This window comes from Manacus candei, unplaced genomic scaffold (assembly GCF_025592945.1).
Source record: "Manacus candei isolate 608988 ecotype Guabito, Panama unplaced genomic scaffold, ASM2559294v1 h1tg000024l, whole genome shotgun sequence".
NCBI lineage: Eukaryota > Metazoa > Chordata > Aves > Passeriformes > Pipridae > Manacus > Manacus candei.
In genome coordinates, this window is record NW_026138072.1 from 6,898,963 (window position 1) to 6,921,830 (window position 22,868).

General features: G+C 39.6%; 1 protein-coding gene across 4 annotated transcripts in view; it reads right to left on the minus strand.

Moving 5' to 3' along the window:
* The window catches only part of MAST4 (microtubule associated serine/threonine kinase family member 4), a 292,441-nt gene that overhangs the window by 96,727 nt on the left and 172,846 nt on the right, over window positions 1-22,868 (minus strand). Inside the window, exon 1 of one of the 4 annotated variants that reach the window (XM_051788339.1) lies at window positions 8,288-8,464. The exons of the other annotated variants lie outside the window; for them this stretch is intronic. Within the exon in view, the coding sequence (XP_051644299.1) occupies window positions 8,288-8,379 (92 nt within the window). The 5' untranslated portion in view covers window positions 8,380-8,464. Of the gene's footprint in view, window positions 1-8,287; window positions 8,465-22,868 lie in introns of those variants that run through there. 4 annotated transcript variants of the gene reach the window in all.

Sequence of the window (22,868 nt, forward strand, 5' to 3'; positions counted from 1 at the left end):
GTAACTATAATATAAACACTTCTCTTTTAGGAATGCATGGAAAAAAAAAAAAAACCAAAGTGTCAAAAAAGCACTGCAAGTTGTTCCACACACCAAATCTATCTCCCCTGAAAAGTGTGAATCTGTTCATAAGCATATGCCAAATTTTGTACGGGATGAGGCCCAGTAGCCCAGAGAGGGAAGGCTGACTAGGCAGTGTTCCCAAACACATGCAAGAAAACAGCCAAAGAAAAATAAAAAAAAGTCAACCTACTACTGCTTCAGTTATGCATATCTTGAGTACCTCTTAAAATGAACCACTGATAAAAAGTACCAGCATTCCAACAAAGTAACATTTAATTTATTAGCCCTCTCAAGTTGAGCTCCAGATGAAACTAATATGTACAGAATTACCTCAAAAAAAAGAAAATAAAGCTAATCCTTCCCCTATTTCTTAAGGAAAAATATATGACATGGTATTTCACAATACAAATGCTAGACTAGTTTGAATTAGTTAAGTTCAAAAAACTAATGTAATTCCAACCCCCTCTACCATGGGCAGTAACACCATATATACTGATATATATAAAAATAAACAATAAAAGCATTGACATTTCCTCTTCGAGCTTGCAACAGGTAAGTTTACATTCATGTATGTCCCCCAAAACCAAAAAAAAAAAATTCTGTCAGATACATAAAAAAATGTTCAGAGTAATGTATTCCCTTACTGACATACAAAAAAGAAACAGCATTTGTTCAACAACTACCTTATTGCCTTGAGAGAAATGATGCTTTTTAAACTCTGGAACACGATATTATAATCAAGCACTAAGAGAACTTAGAGTATATATATTTTTATTAAACTAAACTACTGCAACGCACAATACTTCACATTGTTTCAGCAAATTAAGTAGCTGAATGGTATTTCTTCAATAATAAACACCCTTAACATTACACAGGACTACCTCAGTCTACCCACCATTAACATAGATTTTTAATTTGCTTACAAGTAAATGCTTAAACTAATCAATTTTATAAAACAGATTATACATATCTTTGATTTCCCTTTATTTACTTGGATGTTAATAACTATGTTTTAAACCAGTATAGTTAGAAAAGATAGACATTTTGATCATATATATAAAGCCATTTTCCTACCAGTAAGCAGTGCCTCATTTGACATATGCTTCAACATTTTTTTGAGGGAGAAAAACAGAATTCACTGGTGAGTAACGTTTTCACAATTTTTCTTTAATACACTATTTTAAACCCAGGCTGAAGTCAACTGATAGAGCTCAAAAGCAGGCTATTACATGCTAGAACATCTACGTCATTACTGCATGTGCAGAATAAAAGAATGGGTGGGATAAGGAAACTGCATCAGTTCTTGTTTTCTAATCATCAAAACCGAATATGCCAGAATTTTATGGGAAAACCAGATGCTACTTAAAATATTAATTATAATCTTTCACAAACAATACAACATGATCGTTTTCCTTATTCCTAAACACTTACTTAGGGAAGATCATTGCTAATTGAAAAAAAAGGGTGAAAAAGCTAGTATATCTTTTCTGACATGACCCCAACATTTTTATACTCATCTGTCAGTGGCAGGTCACCATTGTGAAGTCTCTCTATTGACTAGATCAATCTGGGAATTGTTCTGAGTTACAGTGCTTCCGAGTATGTTTATGTTTACTAGGAACAATGCCAAACAGTCTTCTAGTTCACTACCAAGAGCATTTTAAATAGAATCACAGAACTGATGTACCACGAGATTTAATGCTTCACTGAAAGTGTGGAGTATTCTTTAATTTCAGCTTTATTCAGGTAGAAAGAGCTTACTGAAGTAGACCTAACTGATACAGTGTGTATCAATAGTATATACCCTATGTACTGCTTGGAAAAAAAAACACACACTGAAAAATTAGTGCTGAGAAGTTAACAGTCCAAGAAATGGATAAAAAAATGACAAGTATATTAAATGAGAGCAATCTCCTTAAATGTCTCTGTGCATGTACATTTAAGTAACATGAAAAATTAGGTCAAGTAACCATGCACAGAGTTATGCAGCAGATCCTCATATCAGATGAAGATTACAGTCCAATATATGACCCTTGCATATTTTGTCTAGACAAAACTTTACATATTAATACTAGATATTGGGAGGGTTCGGGAGGTGGAGGGTGTGGCTTTAAAATTTCACAATTACTACAGTTAATGAATTTGCAAAGGTTCAAAGGAAAAAATCCTCTGAAAGGTTCTAAGAGAAAATCGACAAGCCACCACTGAATACAATACACCTATTGAATAAGGCTGAATCAAAGATAAATGAATTTTTTGATTTTCCACAGTTTGAGAGAGGCACATATGCACCTGTCCTGGTGGCATCACAGTATTCCTCCCAACAAATCTACTTCCTACTAAATTTTTCTAATGACAAAACATGACACCTTGATTCAGGTTTACAGCTTATAGATAATGTGACAATATATAAAGAACTACTACTGCAACGTTAAACACTTTTACATCATTTTTAGTGTGACACATTTAATAAACTTCATTTCAAATGTTCAACCTAAATCAGTTAGCATTATCTTCATGTTCTAAACACAGTGGCCCAAAATACTGAGCGATTTCACATCTCATAACCAACAAAATCATTACCCCTCCTGCACAATGACACGTGTAACAAATTCACAACCTCATGTTGAGGTGGAATTTCTTGAGCATCTGCTTCTGCCCCTTGTCCCTACTGACTGGCACCAGTGAGAAGAGCCTGGCTCCCATCCTCTTGACACTACCCTTTGGATAGTTATACACCTTAACTAGGTCCCCCATTAGTTGCCTCCTCTTGAGGCTGAACAGGCCCAGCTCTCTCAGCCTTTCCTCGTAAGAGAAATGCTCCAGATCAATTCAGAAGGTCTCTGATGGACTTGCTCCAGAAGCTCTATGTCACTCTTATACTGTGGAGCCCAGAAATGGCACAGTACTCCACATGTGGCCTTACCAGGGCTGAGGAAAAGGGTTGCATCAGCTCTCTCAACCTGCTGGCAATGCTCTTCCTCTGAATTCACCCCAGGATACTGTTGGCTCACAGACAGTTTATTGTCCAACAGGACACCCAGGCCCTTCTTTTGCAGCAGGTCAGCCCCCAGCCAGTAATATTGGTGCCTGGGGTTATTCCTCCCCAAGTGCAGGACACTGCATTTGCCTTTGCTGAAGGTTCTTCTCTGCCCAAATTCATGGGAAACCTACCCTCCAATCCACTATTCTGACCACCATTTCCAGATTTGACAAAGAGCTACCAGAGGTAAGCCCATCAATCAGTATGTGCAGCCACAAGGTAGGTATGTAGCTTATCACTAACAGAAGCTCTTTTTGAAGCTCTCTAACAAGTGGAGCAGAAGATGCAACTATTAACCACTGCACAGGTGAGCTCCTGGGTGCTTCAAAATTACATTTGAGAAAGATCAGTCAATGTCTAATACAGCAAGAACTCGACTGTAGAACATCAGTAGCAGATGTAAGCCAAATACAACAGAGTGAATCTCTGTGTGCTGTGCCCACATCACGCGATGTGTCGCAACAACCACACCACATGAAATGATGTCTGGACTAGTGTCCTTTAGATTCTCTGGGCAAGAAAAATAAAGATTGTCTCCTACCGTGTCACAGCAGACATTAACTACAACAGTGGAGGGAAAAAAAAAAATCAAAAATTACAGTTTCATTCAGCATGTTCCAGCACTTTTCTAAGCTTCTTTTTTATTTTGCTCATGTTTCAGCTTTCCTTGAGCTTTCTACAATAATATCCTTTGGTTACCTTCTAATGATTTCAAAATAATTCTAACAAATTAGTATTTTATCAGATGAGAACGAAGCAAAAAACAGGAATATGACCAGATGAATCCTCACCAGTCTGGCTAAAGCTAAGAAACAATGATGACTTATTCAGACTGTTAGCGGAACTTGAAATACATTAATTGCTTGAACAAAAATATTGGTCAAGTAAACCAAAGAGAATAAAAACAACACAGTCACTCTGGTAGTGACACTATAGAACTATCCCGCAGAACTACCACACAGACCTTATTGTGAATGAAAGGAAACACAATTACCAAGATACGTTAACATTTCACCAGGTAGCACATAAAGCAGTGGGATCATTAGTCCAACAGATTAATTTCTAATAAAATATATTCAATGACAGTGTGTTTTGAAAACACAGATAGTCTGCACAGATGTGATAATTATTCCCTCCCATTTTGGGATAACAATCTTCTCTCTAAACTTACTCATCTATTAGGATAATAGCTACAAGCATTCTAGTGCTTGTAGGCACAAAGGTGAGAGAAGAAAGCTGAAAGTAAGGAAAAAGTAAAGCTCTTCAAACTACTACACTCCCAAATATACATTAAAAACAACACAGTTACATCAAAAAGAAACACTTTTTAAACAAAATTTTAACTGATGTTTACTCTTATGTAACCAAAGTAAAGTAATTCAAGTTGGAACACAGATTCAGCTGACATCAACAGAATAACATGGGTTTGTGGCTGTTTTTATGTTAATAAGTATGCTTGGTTTTCTTATGTATCAACAGGACCACTTTTAATACCTACTACTAAGCAAAACAATCCATTCATAGTATATTTACTTATAGTACACTATCTGGACAAAGGAAAAAGCAAGGACCAATAGCAAGAGTTTACATCATAATTTTAACATCATTGAACCTACTCAAACGGCCAACTCAGAGAAATTAAAAAAACCTGCTTAGTATTTTCCAGGAAGCATGCTGTCCCGAAAGTGATAGAACTACAACAAAGTTTGACTACTCTGTTCTCTGTGTTTCTAATACAAGTTATAATTTTCCTTTGTTTTTAAGGTTTCAGAAATTATTATGATCAGGACATATACTCAATGACTGATGAATATTTTATCCTATATCATGAAAGACAAACTACCACTTCAATGACTTCAATAAAACGAAGACTCAACACAAACCATCTAGGAGTCTACTTTGGCTCAGTGGCAACTGGGCAAGCACTCATGAATCTCATGCCTTTGGGAAAGAAAACCCCCTCTGACTCAAAGAAAGACTGATTGTAATAACATTGTTTCAGTGCAACTACCACAAATAACAAGAGAAAAGGACACGCACACAAAAAGGATCACTGGCTTGCCCGTTTTGTAAAAGATACAGAGAGATGAGAGACAAAGAACGAAAGTAGCGGAGAGAACTAAATATGTATCATAAAATGAAGCAGAAAGCATTTAGTGATTTTTTCCATATGAGGAAAGTTTATATGTACATATTTATCCATTTGTAAGCCTACAGAGCAATCTATATAAATAAATGTCTACACACAGAAAGAGATCCTCTCAGTCTCTCAAGTTTTCTACTCCCAACAATGTCATTCCAGGTAGGTATCTGAATACTGTTAAGGGTCCACATATCTACAGTAACAAAAAAGAAGTTAACACATAATGGCATACATGTTTCTTCACTGTAAAAGCGCATGGTGTAATCCATGGCATTTATAGGTTCAGCAATTTCAATACCAAATGCCTCCAATTCATAACTGAAGAGAATTTTTCTACTCGCCAGTCCTGAAAACCCACTCCAAGACTTGAAATTCCGGCTGGGATGTTTCTTATTCAGGTATCACTTCCATAAAGAGCTGCTACAACTGAAATTCAGCTAAGTCTAATGTTGGAAAACTCCTCCTTAAGGAGACTATCTTTTCCTTTTTTACTTCTTAGAACCTCAAAAAGATAAATGGTTACATCAAGTAACTCTGTACAAAGAAACAATATTCTTAGTACTAGCAGTCAATTCTCATTATCCCAAATGTCAAGAAAGTACGATAGTGCTCATAGAAATGGTACAGTCTAGCAGACCACAAGAACCTGGTAGTGTAGGTTAAAGTAACTGAAAAGGTAAAAGGAACATAACTAAAAGGCAAAAATGGTCAACCAAACCATAAAATTAATGCTCTCACACTGGCAAGGAGTCAGCCCCAAAGCCAACCGTGAATAAAACCAGAAAAAACAATGAATGCCCCTTATAAAATTTTCATGAAGCACCGAGGCATGCAGCAAGCTAGACAAGTTTCATAGGCAGCGTTACTATTAAGTAAAAACATGTCTTGAATTGGTGGGCCCAAAACTTTCAGTCAAGTACAGCCAGCAGATTCAGACAACAGGAACTAGACACCCTTCAGGTCTTACTCCACAGCCTACTCTTTGGGCTCTAAAATGTCTGGAAACCTATACAAAACAGGAGTGGCTACCACTACCCAGTAGCACTCTTAGAAAGGGAAGACGTCCTGTGGCAAGTCAAGCAAAGTAAGCATCTATCCTTCCAGTTTTTTCATGCCACAGTTGGGTCTACAGCTGACTGACCTTGTGAAGATAGGGCAGGTGAGACACAGCTCAGAATAAGCAGATCCAGCTGGTATCTTAACTAATCTAAGCCCATTTCTACAGGAGAATCTGCCCTGTCCATATTAGCTGTACTTCTGACAGTTTTATTGCTCTGGAATCTCTTATATTAATAAATGAATTACAAGTATAATGGTGCAGAGAACAGGTCCACCTTTAAGAAGAGAGCTGAAGAAGTGTGCGGTCAGCCTTCCCCAGGTGACAGCAAGGCAGCAGATCCTGAGCTCCCCCCACTCAGAAGAGAGAACTACCCTGAGAAAGGAGGGCATCTGGACCCAATAAGAGTAAGCAGCCTTGAAATTCCACTGCTGGCTTTTTAGTTTCACAATGCTGCGACACACTGATTTGGCTAAAGAGATGGCATTAAATATTGAATATCCTTGTAATACATAAAACGTAACTGCATATATGGCATGTACTATTCATTGCTATGCCATATACGGGATATGCTGAGACAATATTCAATGCTGCTTTAAAAAGTCTTTCAAATATATCCACAATCCACTACTGTATGTTTGAAAAGCAGGAAAATATCCAAATATTAAAAAACAAAATAACACGTGGTATGCATTTATTTCATGTTTCTTGTGAAGTCTATGAAGTCTCTCTCCTCAACCTGCCATGCAGCCATACACTTTATAAAAGGTATTTTTAGGTCTTCACAGAGGTGCAAAACCAACTTGAGTACGAATAGTAGAGACAACTAGAAAAACTCCAGCATGTTCCCATCTTTAAACTTGGGTACATTTGCAGCAGAAAAATGCATAACACCTATATGGATTCTCAGTCAACACTGTGTAAGAGTAAAAAAATTATTTACAAGAGAGGGATAATAATTATAAAATAACTCAGCACTTACATCTACCCCAAGTAGGAGACACGAAGAATGAATATTTACTGAAGGAACAGTTTTGCACAGTGATGTGAAACAGATCACTTGTTTTTCCTACTTTAACTTTCTGCCATTAAAGAGATGGTCATTTTTTTTTCCTTTTGAAAAAACATTAGTACAAAAACACTTATGGCTTATGAATAACCAGCTTTACTGGCTTAGTTTGTGCCAGCTTTTGAGCTAGCAAAAGAAACATTTCACACATGTTCTCCAAGGATAATACATAAGCCAATAATCAAGGTGGTTTCACAGATAAAAGCATATCATAATTTAAAACAACTGGTATGTCTCAAAATGGCATTCACTAGTGTATAAAGTTACAAACTTTTACAATTTTTTCTGCTCCTTGTGATAGGGACATACACTTAACCGCAAGGGACACCACGGCACAAAAAATGACCGTAAGGTGAAAGCTTGTCAGTTTTCCGCCCATTGACGGCACAACCCTTCAACTTTTACTTGGCATTTATTATTTCCAAACCTTTCCCCCCCTCTTCTGACAATTATGAAAATGCTACACAAATAAAAAGGCCATTCCTGTATTAAGAAATACCAGCTAGCCTGTCTAAAAACAATAGTGACGCAGACTTGTCCCTTCAGGAACACCGAACAAAGCAGGCTACCTTGAGTTGTCCGTATAAGGAATATCTGCTCCCGATAAAAGGTCGAATATTTGAGAGCAAACTGAAAGCGTCTTTAAGGGGAAAAAAAAAAAAAAAAAAAAGCAGGGGAAGGCTGAAGGGCTAGTGAAAACAAAACACCACCTCATAAAAGGAGGCAAAGTAACACGCAGCGTTCGGTATATAAAATCCACCACTAAGGGCCTCGCAAGGAGAGGCTCTCAGCTCTCGCAGCTCCAGATCGGGAGAAGCCAGGAGGCCGCGAATCCTCCCCATGGCTCTTCTGCCGGGGATCAGGAAATCCGGTGCCCGCTCCCGCGCACCTGGAGCGGCCGGCCGGCCTTACCTCTGCGTCCGGCGGAGCCGGCTGCTCCGCCGCAGGTGGGGCAACGTGAAGTTGGAAAGGAGCGTCCAAAAACTGGGGTCCGACATATCCATTGTCCTGCGCTGAAAAGCTCAAAAACTCAGAGCCATAATACGACGAGGAAAAGGAGGAAGGGACAGCAGTCCCGGGAGTGAGAGAGTGAGAGAGTGAGAGAGAGAGAGAGAGAGAGAGAGAGAGAGAGAGAGAGAGAGAGAGAGAGAGAGAGAGAGAGAGAGAGAAAGAGAGAGAGAGAGAGCGGGAAGCCCGCCAGCCTCCGAGGGGGCAGAAGGAGAGCGGAGGTAGCAGGCAATTGGGACAGGCAGAAACTTTCCCGTGCGGCTTCTCCGCGGGCCCCGCCCCGCCCCGCCCCGGCAATTGGCGGCCGCGCCGCTCCGCCCGCCCCCCGCGGGTCAGGCGGCACCGGGAGGGACCGGGACAGAGCCCGGGCAGAGCCCCCACACGGGTCAGGGGACACCTGGCACAGCCCAGCGCAGAGGCCCCCGCGGATCAGGCGGCACCCGGCAGAGCCCTCCAGCTGCGCTCGGATCCGCCGGGCAACGCAAGCTAAAGACCACGGACGCTCTGTGCCCGCTACGTGTGTATCCACTGCCATGGCTTCATGCCTATCCCTGGAGAACTGACGGTACAGGTACTTAATTGCCGTTTGTCACACTGGCTACCTGCCACTCCAGACACCAGGAGTTTGCTACCGAAAGCTGGGACACCTGCCTCCCTCCCCTGCCAGCTATCGCTTTTGGCAAAGCTATCCTGAAACACAAGCTGGCAAAAGAGGGGTACGGAAAGGCTCTGAGTACCTTTCCCACTCAAAATAGTGACCTAATCCCTAAGGTACTTTGACTCATTTCCTCCCCTTCCTCCTCCCAGTTTTCTTCCTTGGCTTCCCTCTTCGCCATTCCCCAGCTGCCTTCCAGCTCAGCTGGTTTGGTTCCTTGACTCCTCCCCCGTCACCGGCGCTCATTTTAGCCTCACGTGTGCTGACTGTTGTCCTCAGTCTTTTCACACCTAATTCCAGCACAACCCTTAAGCCCCCTCCTCTCTCCGTCTGCAGCTCTGTCTAGAATAGCATATTTCCTCATATCTCTGCAGTACGCAAATAAAAGTGTTTCTAAAATTACTTCTATATTGTCATTCTGTAATGCCTAACTCCAGCTGTTGGAAGCAATGGTGGTTAGGTACAGAAAAACAATTACTATGCCTTCAAAAAAATTAGAAGGTTTCTTTTGTGGTACTTAAAAATTTCTACTTGCCTTTTCATTTATCTGAGGGTCACATTTAAGGGACTTGATCATATTTATGGTTATGGAAACAATGCTGCAATTTTTGTGCTGAGACTATTTACTTATTTTACTGAAAGGAGGAATCCTGCATAATCTCAACATTGCAGGTGCTGTATCTTGGGAAAACAGTAACTACTGTGATAGTTTGCAGTGCTGCACTCTAAACCTATGACACACGGTGTTTAAATCATCCACAGCTGTCTGTGCATAATAGTAAAGGAAAATCACATAAAACAAAAGAAAAATCTGATGTAAACACAGACGAGTCCATCACTTGGGTGAAAGAAAACTCATGGCGCAGAATGCTGCAGCGCAGAGCTGGAAAGGCTCTCATGACACTTGGAATGAGACAGCTCTCAGGATACCAGCTCAGCATGTTTAACACAGCATTGCAATGTTAGCCCTCATTTTGAAAAGCCCAAAAAGACACACTGCAAAGGCAGAACGAGTGTTCTCCAACCAACAAAAACATGTTAATTTTTGGGGTGCAAAGGAACATTATCTTGGGATATCTTTACAAGTCACAGGTACAGACTATCTTATTCAAGAAATGGGTTTAGACAGGCATTTAGTAAGGTTACCACCACAGGCCTTAGTACAAATCCCCATAAGACACCATTTACTGACATGCCACAGTACACATCGGTTTAACACTTATCAAACACAAAAGAATCATCTAACACTTATTTAAAGACATGTAATTTTAGAAAAGACCATTTCTATGTAAGAAGGGAAAACAGTCCCATTTAGGTCTCAGGTCAGATTTTCTTGTATGAGAAAGGCTGAAATGGCTGCAAAAGCTGGTACACTTGGGCTTATCTCCATCTGTGCCCTGCAAAAGGGCACTTCCCAGCCAGACTACTCTTTTCATACCCCCTTTAGGATGGGGGAGTATTCACATCTACTGCAGCCAGTAAAAGAAAAACTCTCATCCATTTGTTTTCCTTTTGTGGCATGCTTGAGCGTACTGAGCGTTAAGTTTTAAAGGTTCACATGGCCAGCAACTCTCCTTTCTTAAAACTGCTTAAGAGGGAAATTCTCAAATCTCTACATAAGCACCACAAAACACCTCTTCCTCCATGTACTACATTACTTTATCTTCTCTGCTATGTACACAAGTTTTTGCCTGTAAATAGCATGTTTGGAGAAAGAACTATATATAAGCATGAAACAAGGGAATTATACCCAACTGATGTTTTGAAAAGCATTGGCTAAAGAATAAAAACAAAATCTTCCATCTATCACACAGGAAAAGTTTCAGTGTCCCCAGTGCCTTGAAAACCCTCCCCTCTCCTCACTCTTCCAAGAGGCAGTTGGAGTAACAAAAGCAGTTCAGTTTCTATAACTCTGTCAAGCACATCATGTGTGGGGGTGATGATGGAGCATGGAGGTCAAACTTTATTCTACATGAAGGCCAAAAATTACCAATCTTTTCTCTTGTAGGACCGTAATTTAACTCATGATTTCTTTGTGAAAATCTTTACCACTTTATCAACCGTGATGTGAAGCCTCCAATTCTGAAATATACTCTAAAAACTTTTAAAAATTAAGCAAGACTAGCTATCATACTGGGGGCAAAGACCCACATGAAAAAATATGATAGCTGCTGGCAAGTAGACAAATTCTGATGGAAAAAAAGATTTTAACCTTTCTATGTACAACCAGAGATGATTATACCAAAAGCCATTACACAGACCTAGATACTGCAATCTACATTTCATGATCTGAAAAGCTGGATTTTTGCAAAAGCAGAAAGGAGTGAAAAAATTCTAGGCAACAGCTTCTACTCATGTATATAGCAACAGAGAGTATTATATTGTTGTGGCTTAGGAATGGTGTTCCTCAATTTAATGCTCCCACTGAGACTCTCCAAACCAGGTGCCGCTTGCTTGCTCCCCCCTCCCCATCCAACCCCTGTAGCAGGATGGAGAGGAGAACTGGAGGTACAAAAGGTTGAGATAAGAACACAGGTTAAGAACAATTTACTGTAAACAGCAGTGAGATAAGAAAATGAACAGTAACAGCAACATTATTAATGAAATAGGGTGCAAGAAACAAATGATTCACATAAAAGTTCTCACTCCCAAAAATACCTGACTGCTCCCTCCACCATATTACCTGATCCAGAAGAGACCCTCTCTCCCACCCCCAAAAACGTCAGGAGGTGGTACAGAATAACCACTAGGTCTCAACCATGCCCCCTCCTGGCTACTGCAAAAATTAACTCTGACCTGGCTGGAACCAGGGCACATAATCACATCAGTGTCTCATTCTACATTCAGTGCTTAACACTGTTCACTTCAAACAGTGGGTAGATGGTCAAATCCCTTGCAATTCCATCTCTAGACCTTGAACAAACTACTCACAAGCAACAGCTCCCCGAGTTACTTGTGATGACCTGTAGATCCAAACATAATTTCACCTTGGCTTTCTGTGCACAGTTAGGTACATACACAGTCCTCCTACTCATTCACACTGTTTGTCTCCTTGTGAAAGCAAGGAGACTTAACTATTTTTCTCAAGTGCTTGCTGGACATAAGCATATTAAGGCACTACAGAGACTCCGACAAAGGAAATGAAGGGAAGAGCTGTGTGAGAAGTCCAGCATAGTCCCACAACAACCTTATACAAATTATAGACTTCATAAAGGGGAGCATAGGCCTTATACTTAAGAGCACAACATGTAAGTGATGGTGAAGACTTTGCAATGCCTATCAATAAACCACATAGCTTCCAAAGCGGTGCCTGCAGTTGGTGATTTTCCATGACAGAAAAGCGCCTGATTTAAAAACGAACACTTCATGGGAGAGTGAAGTTTTGCAAGCCTATCAGTATTACACAACTGCTAACAGGACAGCTTGCCTCCCAACACAGTGAGCTCAATCAGCTCAGTGAAGGACACCCCAGGATCAGACAGAGTACAAGGGAAGCAGATGGAATGAATGGCCAGGCAGAGAGGCAGAGGCAGCTGGACCACTTCTTTTGCAGCAGCTGTCCCTAAAATTGGAGCTGCTTTCACTATCAATACTGATAGTGCTGCTTACCCTTCAGAAACACAGCCTCAACAGGCTCAACAGATATACTGTGTGTTTAAGCCACTGCAATTTATTCACCTCCACCATGTAGAACTGGACAAAAAAACCCTGAACAATAAAGATTTTAATGTTAAAAAATATGAAAACCTGAAGTTATTAGGAACAGATCTATGTCATATTGATAAATGCATACTTGACAATTACCTACAATTTCCCTGTAACAACATGTTACTGGCATGTTCAGCAACTTTCCTCAGTATCTAATTAATACACTGAATTCTGCAGTTGTCAAAAATAAATAAAACACAGCAGCTAAGAACCTGCAAGCTAGTCCTTAATGGGATTTTTTGCTTAAGTTTTCAGCTGTATAGCCACTTGCAAAACAAGCAGCAACTCAGGCTACTTCATCTCTTAGGAGATGTTTTACTACATAAGTAGGATGATGACTTATATATATCACAAAAAATTACATAAGCTAGCATGTAACAAAACAAGTGAAAAGAATCATTAAATTTTCCCTTTTATATTCACTTGTGGATAAAAAAATCACACAAGTCACACAAGGTGACTAATCTACCCTTGTTTTGAAGAAAATTAAATTTTCAAAAATAAGCTTATAAAAGGCATCCTTAGAAAAGTCTAATTTCTAAATGTCAACACTTACTTCCAGTAATTAACAGTAATAAAAATTCTTCCCCAGAAACATCTTATTATATAACACTGATCACTGATTTTAAGTACCACAACGAAATACTTTGAAAGCTGAAGGTATATCTTTAAAACCACAATGCAATACGAATACTAAATCAATATTTTGCGCATAATATTCCAATCCAAAAGTTATCTAACCTATCATCTTCACACTGACAATTACACTAATATGCACTGGAATTTTTCAAAACATATGAAAACCTTCTGGAATCACTGCCCAAAGGCATTACCAGAGTGCTCATGTCTCATCAGTTTTATAGCAAGATGTACACTGAATGCAGTTCCCCAGCAACAGCACAGACAATAGAGATCCTAAGACTTGTAAAATCCTAATAGTATAGGCCTCATACTGAAATAGAAGGGTAAGTCTGTGAACCAGGAAAGAAAAAAGATTGCCTTAATGCACCTTTTCCATTTTCATGGGCTAGGAAGATTATGAAATCACATCTTTTCGCAACAAACAAATGCTTCTCAGTTCATCAACATCTTAGAGGAATGTTAGATGAGAATTGAGTTCACAGATCACTTGAGAGGAGTTTGGTTTTGTTTAGTTGAGCCTTTTTAGTCAGATAGTTATTATCCAATGAGTAACAAAGGAACTGGCAAAAACAAAACTGCTCATTCAATTATTGCTACTTTCAAAATGTCTTGGAATAGCTCAGTTTTACAACAATGGAACTAAGCTGTCATTTCATAACACTCCTTTAAAGGGACAAACAGGATATTAGCTGCTGTCAGTAGTGAATTCAGGTATGGTAACTTCCTTACTGTCACTAAACACAGTTTCACACAGGAAAGCAATTCTATCCAAACAGATCTTGTTTCAAATAAGATTTCCAGTCCAGTCAATAACCATCTCAGCTGACAAAACATTGAGACATTTGTAAAACATTCAACTCATCTTCTCACTGTGTTTTAGTAAGTTAACTATCATAATACAAAAATTTATGTGTGATAAGGGAAACATTAAAACTCACCTACAGATTTGAAAAAGTAACTGGACATTAACCATTTCTAGTGGATCATACAGGGTTATGTCTTTTGTTAAATACAATTAATTGCGCTATCAATGATCTGGAAAAAAATATGATAACCTTTCTAGCAAACAACATAAAAGAAGTAAGTAATCACAGGAACAAGACAGTTTATCACTGGATAAAGCAGCCTTGTTTGAACAACATGCATCATTAGCCTTGATAGCCATCAAGTCGTATCAAAGCACAAAAACACCCCACAGATCTCAAAGGTCATAAAAAAGTCAGGAGTTCAAAAAAAAAAGTTATAATGAAATCTGAACCATAGTGTGCAACTTGAAAAATGTCATTTATTTCACTTAGTCAAGTCTGCTCGAGAACCTTGGTTGTTTAGAATGTGTATCCCCAGCAAGAAAGGAGACAAGTCATAAGAATAGCAGACTCCATCAAACTCCCTCACAGATACTAGAGTTAGCGGTTCAATCTGCAGCAGTCAGACAAAAAAGCAGTTTTAAATTCTTTTATTTTACCCATTGTAAGACCGTGTGATTTCCCATCACTGTAAATCTTATATATGTCTTTCTATCTAAAAAATTAATCAACTTCAAATAAGCACTGGAGGGTGGATTAAAAAAAAAACTCTTGACAAGCTCTACAGCCTATTTTATATATGATGTCAAAATAAAAGATCTCATTGGTCTATTCAGTCCTTTAAATGTAGTAATTATTATTATTACTACTCTTACTTACAATAATTGAAATCTTGCTTCCCCTAGTGGTTGATGTTTAGTACCTCTAGTGAATGCACACGATTTTCACTGTGGGACATACATTGTAAAAATAAGTTGAAGAAATCACAGTAAGAAGTATTTTGTGGGTGTATAATGTATGTCTGCCAAATTTCTAAGTTTTCTTAGATTCATTTATAAATACATATAAACACTATTACTCTAAACACTTCTGAAGTAGTGTGCAAAATCCTAAAAAAATCTCCCACAGCTCTAGTTTATTATAGCTCATTTAACAGAAACACCTTTCGGAAAAGCAATGGTCCCACATCGCTTCCCATTTCTGAAAGGTTCTAAAATTATGCACAATATATTTGGAAGTTAAATATATTGTGTATCCATCTGCATCAGGCATCAGAATTCACATCAGGCAATGCTGTTTTTATTACAACATTTTGCTGTCTGTAGTGGAATGAGCCAACCATGTTAACAACCATGCTACCTATTTGCTTTGGACGTAGAGATTAGCTTCTCCTTCTGAGCTAATTTAGCAAACAGACTAATGAGAAAATGTAAAAGAAGTACTTCCCAATTTAATCACTGAATTTACATTTATCTTGGCAAGTAGAGAAGCATTACTACATTTCACAAGTGCTGCTTTATGTGGTAAGCAAGTCCAGAAAGGGAAACAGAAAATATCTAATAAAAATGTCATAATTTTCCAGATACTATGGTGCTTGGATCTTGACTTTATTATCACAAATACCAGGGGACGGCAGGAGGAATACTGTACTAAGTATCTAGTACTAACCCATCCTGCTTCGTTTGTTCTTCAGGTGCCCTTTTGCCAGCACTTAGCAGCATCCTAAGAGGATCGCACCATTTTTTCAAATCAAATTTACCATTTTTGTGGTTGCAGTACCACCGATACAAATGTAAAGGTAGCTGTGTTGTCTAACAGATATGTAAAGAGCCACAGTGAAGTTTTCCATGGTGTTATAGGTTATAAATCTGAGAGAGGAATTTTTCTTTCCCTGATTCCCTGTAAGAGAAACAGAGTTTGGAATAGGGAAGGGAGGTAATTAGCCTTACAAAGGAACTAGCTTGCCAGACTGCATTTCTCGCTGATGGACCATCAGAGAGGCTGGGGAGAGAGGAGGGGGGGCTGGCTCTGTTCAGAGGGAAGAGGGGCAGACGGTGGAGTTGACTCTCGGAGGGAGACAGGGGTCTTGACTGCAGGCATTTGGGGAGAGGGACTTGGATCTGGTTCTTTTGGCTTCTCATCCTGGTCAGCTCGGACTGCTGGCTTCGACTTGCCTGGCTGTCCCGCTCCCCGGATCTGCTGTGTTTCATCAGAGAGTTTGTGTGCCCGCGGGAGAGAAGGGAGGAGTTTTGAGACGCCGTCACCTGGGACAGCAGTGAGTCCCATGGGAGTGGACTGCTTCCCTTCCCTTTTTCCTCCCACTGAGGGAAGGGTCCCCCATTTCCTTCTCGGCTTCTCCCGCAGTCCGGGACCGCTCCCCTTCCCCCCCATGTGGTGACCGCCAGAGCCCGACAGCGCCCCCTGCCGGCCACCACAGGGTACTGCAGGCCCTGCACCTCCAGTGACCCAACAGCGCCCCCTGCCGGCCACGGTTAGGACTGCGCTGAAGGACAGAGAAGGATTCAGTCAGACTTTTTTTTTTTCCCCTAGGATTACTGTCTAGGTTTTTTTGTGTTCTGTTACTGTTTTTGCCAACATACATATATCTTTTAATAAGATATATGTTATTTCTTCTGTTTTTTCCACACTTCCTCAATTAAAGCCCCCTTAATTTTGAATTTACAATCGCTGAGAGAGAGGAGTTTGGTCTATCTTATAACTCATCCTCTTTAGCAAACATTCCAGTCTCCTCAGACTGAGATACACGGTTTTGGGCATTCACGTGAAACAATGACACCCTTAAGAGACCTATCTTATTGCACTAGCCCAGACCACATACTCAGAGGTTCTCCTGACACCATCATATTTTATCAAGCACCTTTTTAAAATAACAGCCATAGCCTATGTGGTAAATGGCATTATCTTTAAGGGTCAAGGTGAAATTCCTAAACAATTTCTTGAGAAACTATGGATATAATGATTCTTCTAAAACAGTATGCACTTAGATTTTGTCATACAATCACAACTGCAGTCAACTAAGCTGTATTTTTTGAGAAAAAATCTTAATTCAATTGTAGAAAACTTTTTTTTTAAGAGAAGTTTTTTGGGGTTTACACTGTAAAGTTAAAATCGTGGTTTTTACAGTTTAAAACCAAATAAATCTGGTAGTCTGTATAAACATTACATACAGCATATAATCTTTCTCTGCCTTTTAAAGATGAAAACATTCATATCTGACTCTTCTTTTTTAAGGGAAACAGTTTAAAAGTCAGTTTGATACATGTCTTTTAAAAAAAGATTGTTCAGTATTTGTAAGTTTCTCTGGTTTAGTTTCATTTTAGTAACTTGCTAATTATAAAAAAGGAAGTCCAACACTCACTACTTTTATTACTGTTCCACAGTTAAGCGGAACATTTTGTCATGCCACCACAGCTTTCTGGTTTGAAGAATCCCAAAAAATATACTCCTCTGAGAGAAATACTAGTTCTTATATAGAGCCATTTCCTCATGTTCAGCTCTGCCCTGGGGGACATCCCACTGCCATACTCACCAATTTGAGTAACATACTTCAGGGATTCTCTGTGTTCTACTCACTAGGGAAAGATATCAAGCTCAAGTCCTTTTTGATAGCTTTGAATCCTGATAGCTTTGGGAAAGATGTCATCATGAATTGCAACTTCCCTCATTATTAAAACACCTCTTGGGGTACGCAGGAGGTTTAATGAAAGTCAGCACAGTGAAGCTCTCAAGTCTGTCACTCAAAGTCTAAACATATCAATTCCTGTGATACTGAATTTAAAAGCCATTATGCAGTATAAATGCTATCTTCACTGAGACAGGAAACTTTACCAGCTGTAATATTTACACAATTAATTCCTAAATTAATCACCCAATCAGCACAAGACTGATGGCTACAGATCCATTATAGGTCTCTGTCAGAGCAAGGAAATGAAAATGCTCCTCCCCAGCATTGGCAAGTACTGCATTTACTTAACATATTTTAAACATACTTTGAATCACGATTTAAATCACTGTGAATAAAAATCAGGTGGCAAAAATTCAGAGCTTTGCAGTATATGCCCAAGTAGTTGCATTTCCTGAGCTTTCCCTGTGCTCATCTGGCTTCATGCTTCAGTTGATCAGTGTGATGGATCTGTTGTCAGCAGAACAGTGTGAGATGGAGCACCCCATGCACTGCCAGGTGGCAAACTGGAATTCAGGGATATAAGAAGTAAACGGGAAAACATTATCCTAAGAAGAAGAAGAATATTATGTGCGTGCACTGCCCATTAACGTTATCATTGGTATTTCAAACAATGAGCTGAGCACACCACTCTGCAAGTTGATAACAGCCTTAAATCACTTTACACATCACCCTTTATGCTCTCCTCCTCAAAAGGCTAAATAAACAACCATAGGTGTGTTTCTGTGCACACCCCCCAGTTTAAATCTAAATTTCTGAATAACCCTAATTACATTCAGCACATACTCTTATGTCTGTGGGGTTTTCTGAACAATTAACTATTCTGTCCCTCAGATGGTACTGCAGCTGAATAATCTGAACTGTACGTGCAGATTATATGGCTGCCAAACAGAGCACCACTGAAAGCAGCAGAATTAACTACATAGAAAGAAGGTGATTTCAAGGAAACAAAATGAAAAGCAAGCACCTAGAAGTGCAAGAGTAGTAAAGACTATTTTAGTTAGTTATGCTTGTCAAAACATGAGAGAAAATCCTCAAAATTAGGGACAAAATACTAAAAATTACCTTATGGCTAAGGTGTCTCAGGGTTTAGGACCTACTGTTATCTAATTATTTAATCTGTTAAACTTCAGTTCTCCCCCTGTAAAGCAAAGGTAAAATGCCCTACTACTTCTTGGGAGTGCAGTGAAGGTAATTCCAGAAACATTTGCTTTAATTGCTCACATACTAAAAATAAAAAGAGGAAAGAAAGAAGTAGACGGTAACAAGGGGAATCTTCTTCAGGCTGACCATTCCATAGATTCAGAAGTATTGAGTGATTTCTACAATTCCTGCCTCCCTACAGGCAAAGACTATATAAATGTAAGTTGAAAGGGATTCAAGAGTCAAGAAACAGTCTTAAATCTCTCTGACATGCACATTAGGGAGAATGACAAGAGTCGGGGAGGACACTGTGATAAGTCACAGAATTTTACCTTTCAGCTCCAAAGTGAGGAAAAAATTTTGGTTTGGTTTTGTAGGACTGAGAGCACACATCAGCATTCCATAACAAGGGAACTACAGTCAGCACCTTAATCGTCACCAAGATTCTGTCAAAGCTATGTAAGACAAGAAGTAGGGGATCAGCACAACCCACACTAGCTTTTTTATACCTGCAGCATCCTGAAAAACTCTATCAATCTTAGCAGAAAAGATGGGATTAACTGCTCAGCTTTCAAATACCAGTTCAAATCACTAAGCATCCTGATTTCATTGATATCAGAAAACCTGGTTATTCCATTAATGTAACTGTGGAGGATGTGAGATTACAGAAATATCAATATCCTGATACAATACAGACTTATAAGCATTTACTACTGCAAATACACACTCTTTATATACCAGTAGTAAAAAAAAAACCCAAACCAATTTTAAAATCCCTTTACTAGTCAATCAGCCTCCCCTTTGACCACCCCCAGTCACATCTGAAAATGGCTTACCATGAATTTTAAAGAGCTTGAACTATGTGTATAAAATTATCTAGTATGTTTCTTTCAAATCAGCATACTCATTTATTCTTAGTATTTTGCTATTTTTTTGTAGAGGGATTGGTTCTTTCAAAAATTATGCAACACTTCAATTCTGCAAAATTTATTAATAACCATGCCTAATATTGACGAAGGATTAAACCAGCCTATTCTCTATTGTGCTGTTCCTCAGCACCCATGCTTGCACACTTCTACATATGCACAAGAGGAGCAGATTTCATCAATCCAGTGGCAGACCGTGCATGGACTGTTCTTGTTCTCCTGGCAAAAAACCAGCAGTATGAAAGTAAAGGAGGAACATGCCAGACTGTTTATAATGAAAGAGACTGGCTTCAGCTGATAATTATCTACACCAGCACTTGTCATGATCCTCTTCTCTCAGGTACTACAGCAATTTTTACAGCTATTTCTTGGGTTTATCATTTGGGGAAGTTACAGAGCATCAACAGCCTTCCCAAACTCAACAGTATGTGTTCCTGTGCACTTGCCAACATAACTCCAGCAATCAGACTACAACTTTTAAAATATGACAGGAATTCCTTCCAGACTGTTGTGGCTGTACTTCGGGGTCCTACGGACATCTTTTACAGCCTTTTTTGTTGTGTGCAAGTTTTAGGCCTGTTTCTGGTCACCATTTACTTCTCGATCAATTTGAAAAATTACCTTCCTAGCCAAGCATTATCATGGCATCTCCCATCTGAGAACCCCTCTTGGAGAAATCCCCCTCTCCCTCTTACTTCAAGGCACATTTTGGCTGTAAGATACACTACTGTTTTGCTATATAGCCCTGAAGCTCTAAATTCCCATCAGCTTTGCTCTGCTGAAGTGTTCTTGTGCTCAAGCTGCTAACTGCAAACCACCTCCCCTTTTCTAGCCTAACGAGGATCTTGCTGGTCTCTCCCAGCAGCAGGTCCTGAAGAACAGAAAAAGCAGCATCCATCACTCCTGGCATGAACAGAGGAGTGATGCTGTGATGCTTTTGCACTGTGACAGCAGCTTTCTTATTGATAGGAAAGAATTTCGCAGACCTGGGTCATTCTCCCCCTAAGTCTGTAAAGGTAACAGGTTTACCACAGAGTGCCCTGTGGATTTGAGTATCAGACTGCTCTAGTACAAGCTCAGCAAGTCATCATGCTCATCAAAGCCAGACATATCAACATACACCCAAGATGCACAGAATCACATGTATGCTGACATTGTTGTCATACCCCCAACAGGGAATGGTTACCACGAACTGACACACTGGTGTGTGAAAGCTGGGTTACCAGGAGATGGAGACAAGGCCACCTTCAAGTCAGTGTTATTCCAACATCAGGCTCCTCAATACCTCCTGTTTCCCATCACTATGCTCTAGCCCAGGACTAGCTTCCAATACCTTCTAAGAAAAGTGGTGTCCCAGATGGAGGTGGAATCACTTCCTCAGTGTTGCTCAGGATTACATTCACTACATTGGCTCTGCGCATATACAACAGCCCAGCTGCATCTCATCTCACACCAGACGATGGAGACACTGAGAAAGTTGATCAGTCTGTGCCCAAATCACGCCATGTGGTGTCCTTCCCCTCAACATGCAGGGGAACTTCTCTCCTATTAGGGTATTGATAGTCTAAGAGACTATTTTGCTGAACAGCTCTTCAGATCAGGAGCACTGGCCTTCCCTGTTCTAACCACTGATGCAGCTCATGGATCAAGATGACAAACTAGCCAAAGTCTCAAATACAGCAGTTTAGTGACATTCCTCTGTTTTCTACAGCTGCAAGACACCACCTCTAAGAACCTACATGTATACTTTTCTTCTGAAATTATCAGTGGCAAGCAAGAGAAGAAACGAGATCTCTGAAAAACAAAAGGACTGAGAAGATTTCTGCTTCTGAAGGGGCTCAGTCTCATGCTTCTTCATTCCTATTTACCACTTTGTTCCCACAAATTCATATTTAAAGTGTTTTCAGAACTTGCAGCTGTGAAGTTGCCACTTCCATAGTGAATAAGCTATTACCAAAGCAAGAAACCTTCCCTAAGGGATCACCGACTTTCATTGCAAAGCAATTTAGCCAGCACAGCAGTGAAAACAAGTTGGGTTGTGTACAACAGAAATAATGAGGCCCTCAAAAAAGGCCACTGCAGGGGCAGCAGTGGATTTCCAATGTATACCTCCTTCTTCTGCATTCCTCACTTTAAATCTCTGAGAGTCTCCAAGCATTTCCTCTGCTGGAATTGTGTGTTGTAGGGCAGGCTGATACATGCAATGCTGGTTTCTGTCCTGCACCTATTTTTATCAAGGTGCGATAAAATTATGCAGATGCAACATAATGCTGCAGCACTGGCACTAAGCAAGGTTGAGAATTTCCATCTCAAGAATTCAGGATTTTTCTTTTGGCAACTCATGCAAGGACTAGCTGAAATTTGTCACTGTGCTGCAAAAGACTGCAGAATTTGTGGATTTGCGATAACAGCAATGGAGTTACCTCAGTAAATACTTCTGGAACTGAACCACTGACAACGTTAAAAGAAAAATAAAGGACAACTGGTAGGTTAACTTAGTAGTTTCTCTCTATCTGCAAGAAGTAACTGGCAACAGATTACAGACAATCACATTTTGGACAATAAAGGGACCCTGAATTCACAATGTATTAAATGTTTTCCTATTAAATCAGATTAAGCCAACTATGAAGCCATACAACAAAAGTCTGAACTGTACATTCATATTAAGATAACTGAGGCTCAGCATATTCACAGTCATTACTAATAGATATGTCACCATCTCACAGGCAAATCCTCTAGGTCAACAGGCACAGTCACTGCAGTGACTAATGATTGCTGTTAGCAGGTAATTTGCAAGTACATGAAACTCTTTAGTATGACAGCATAGGAAGAGACCAGACTATCCATTTTCAAGTATATTTCAAGATCTGTCTTAAGAGTTACTTTCTTAATACAGAATGTG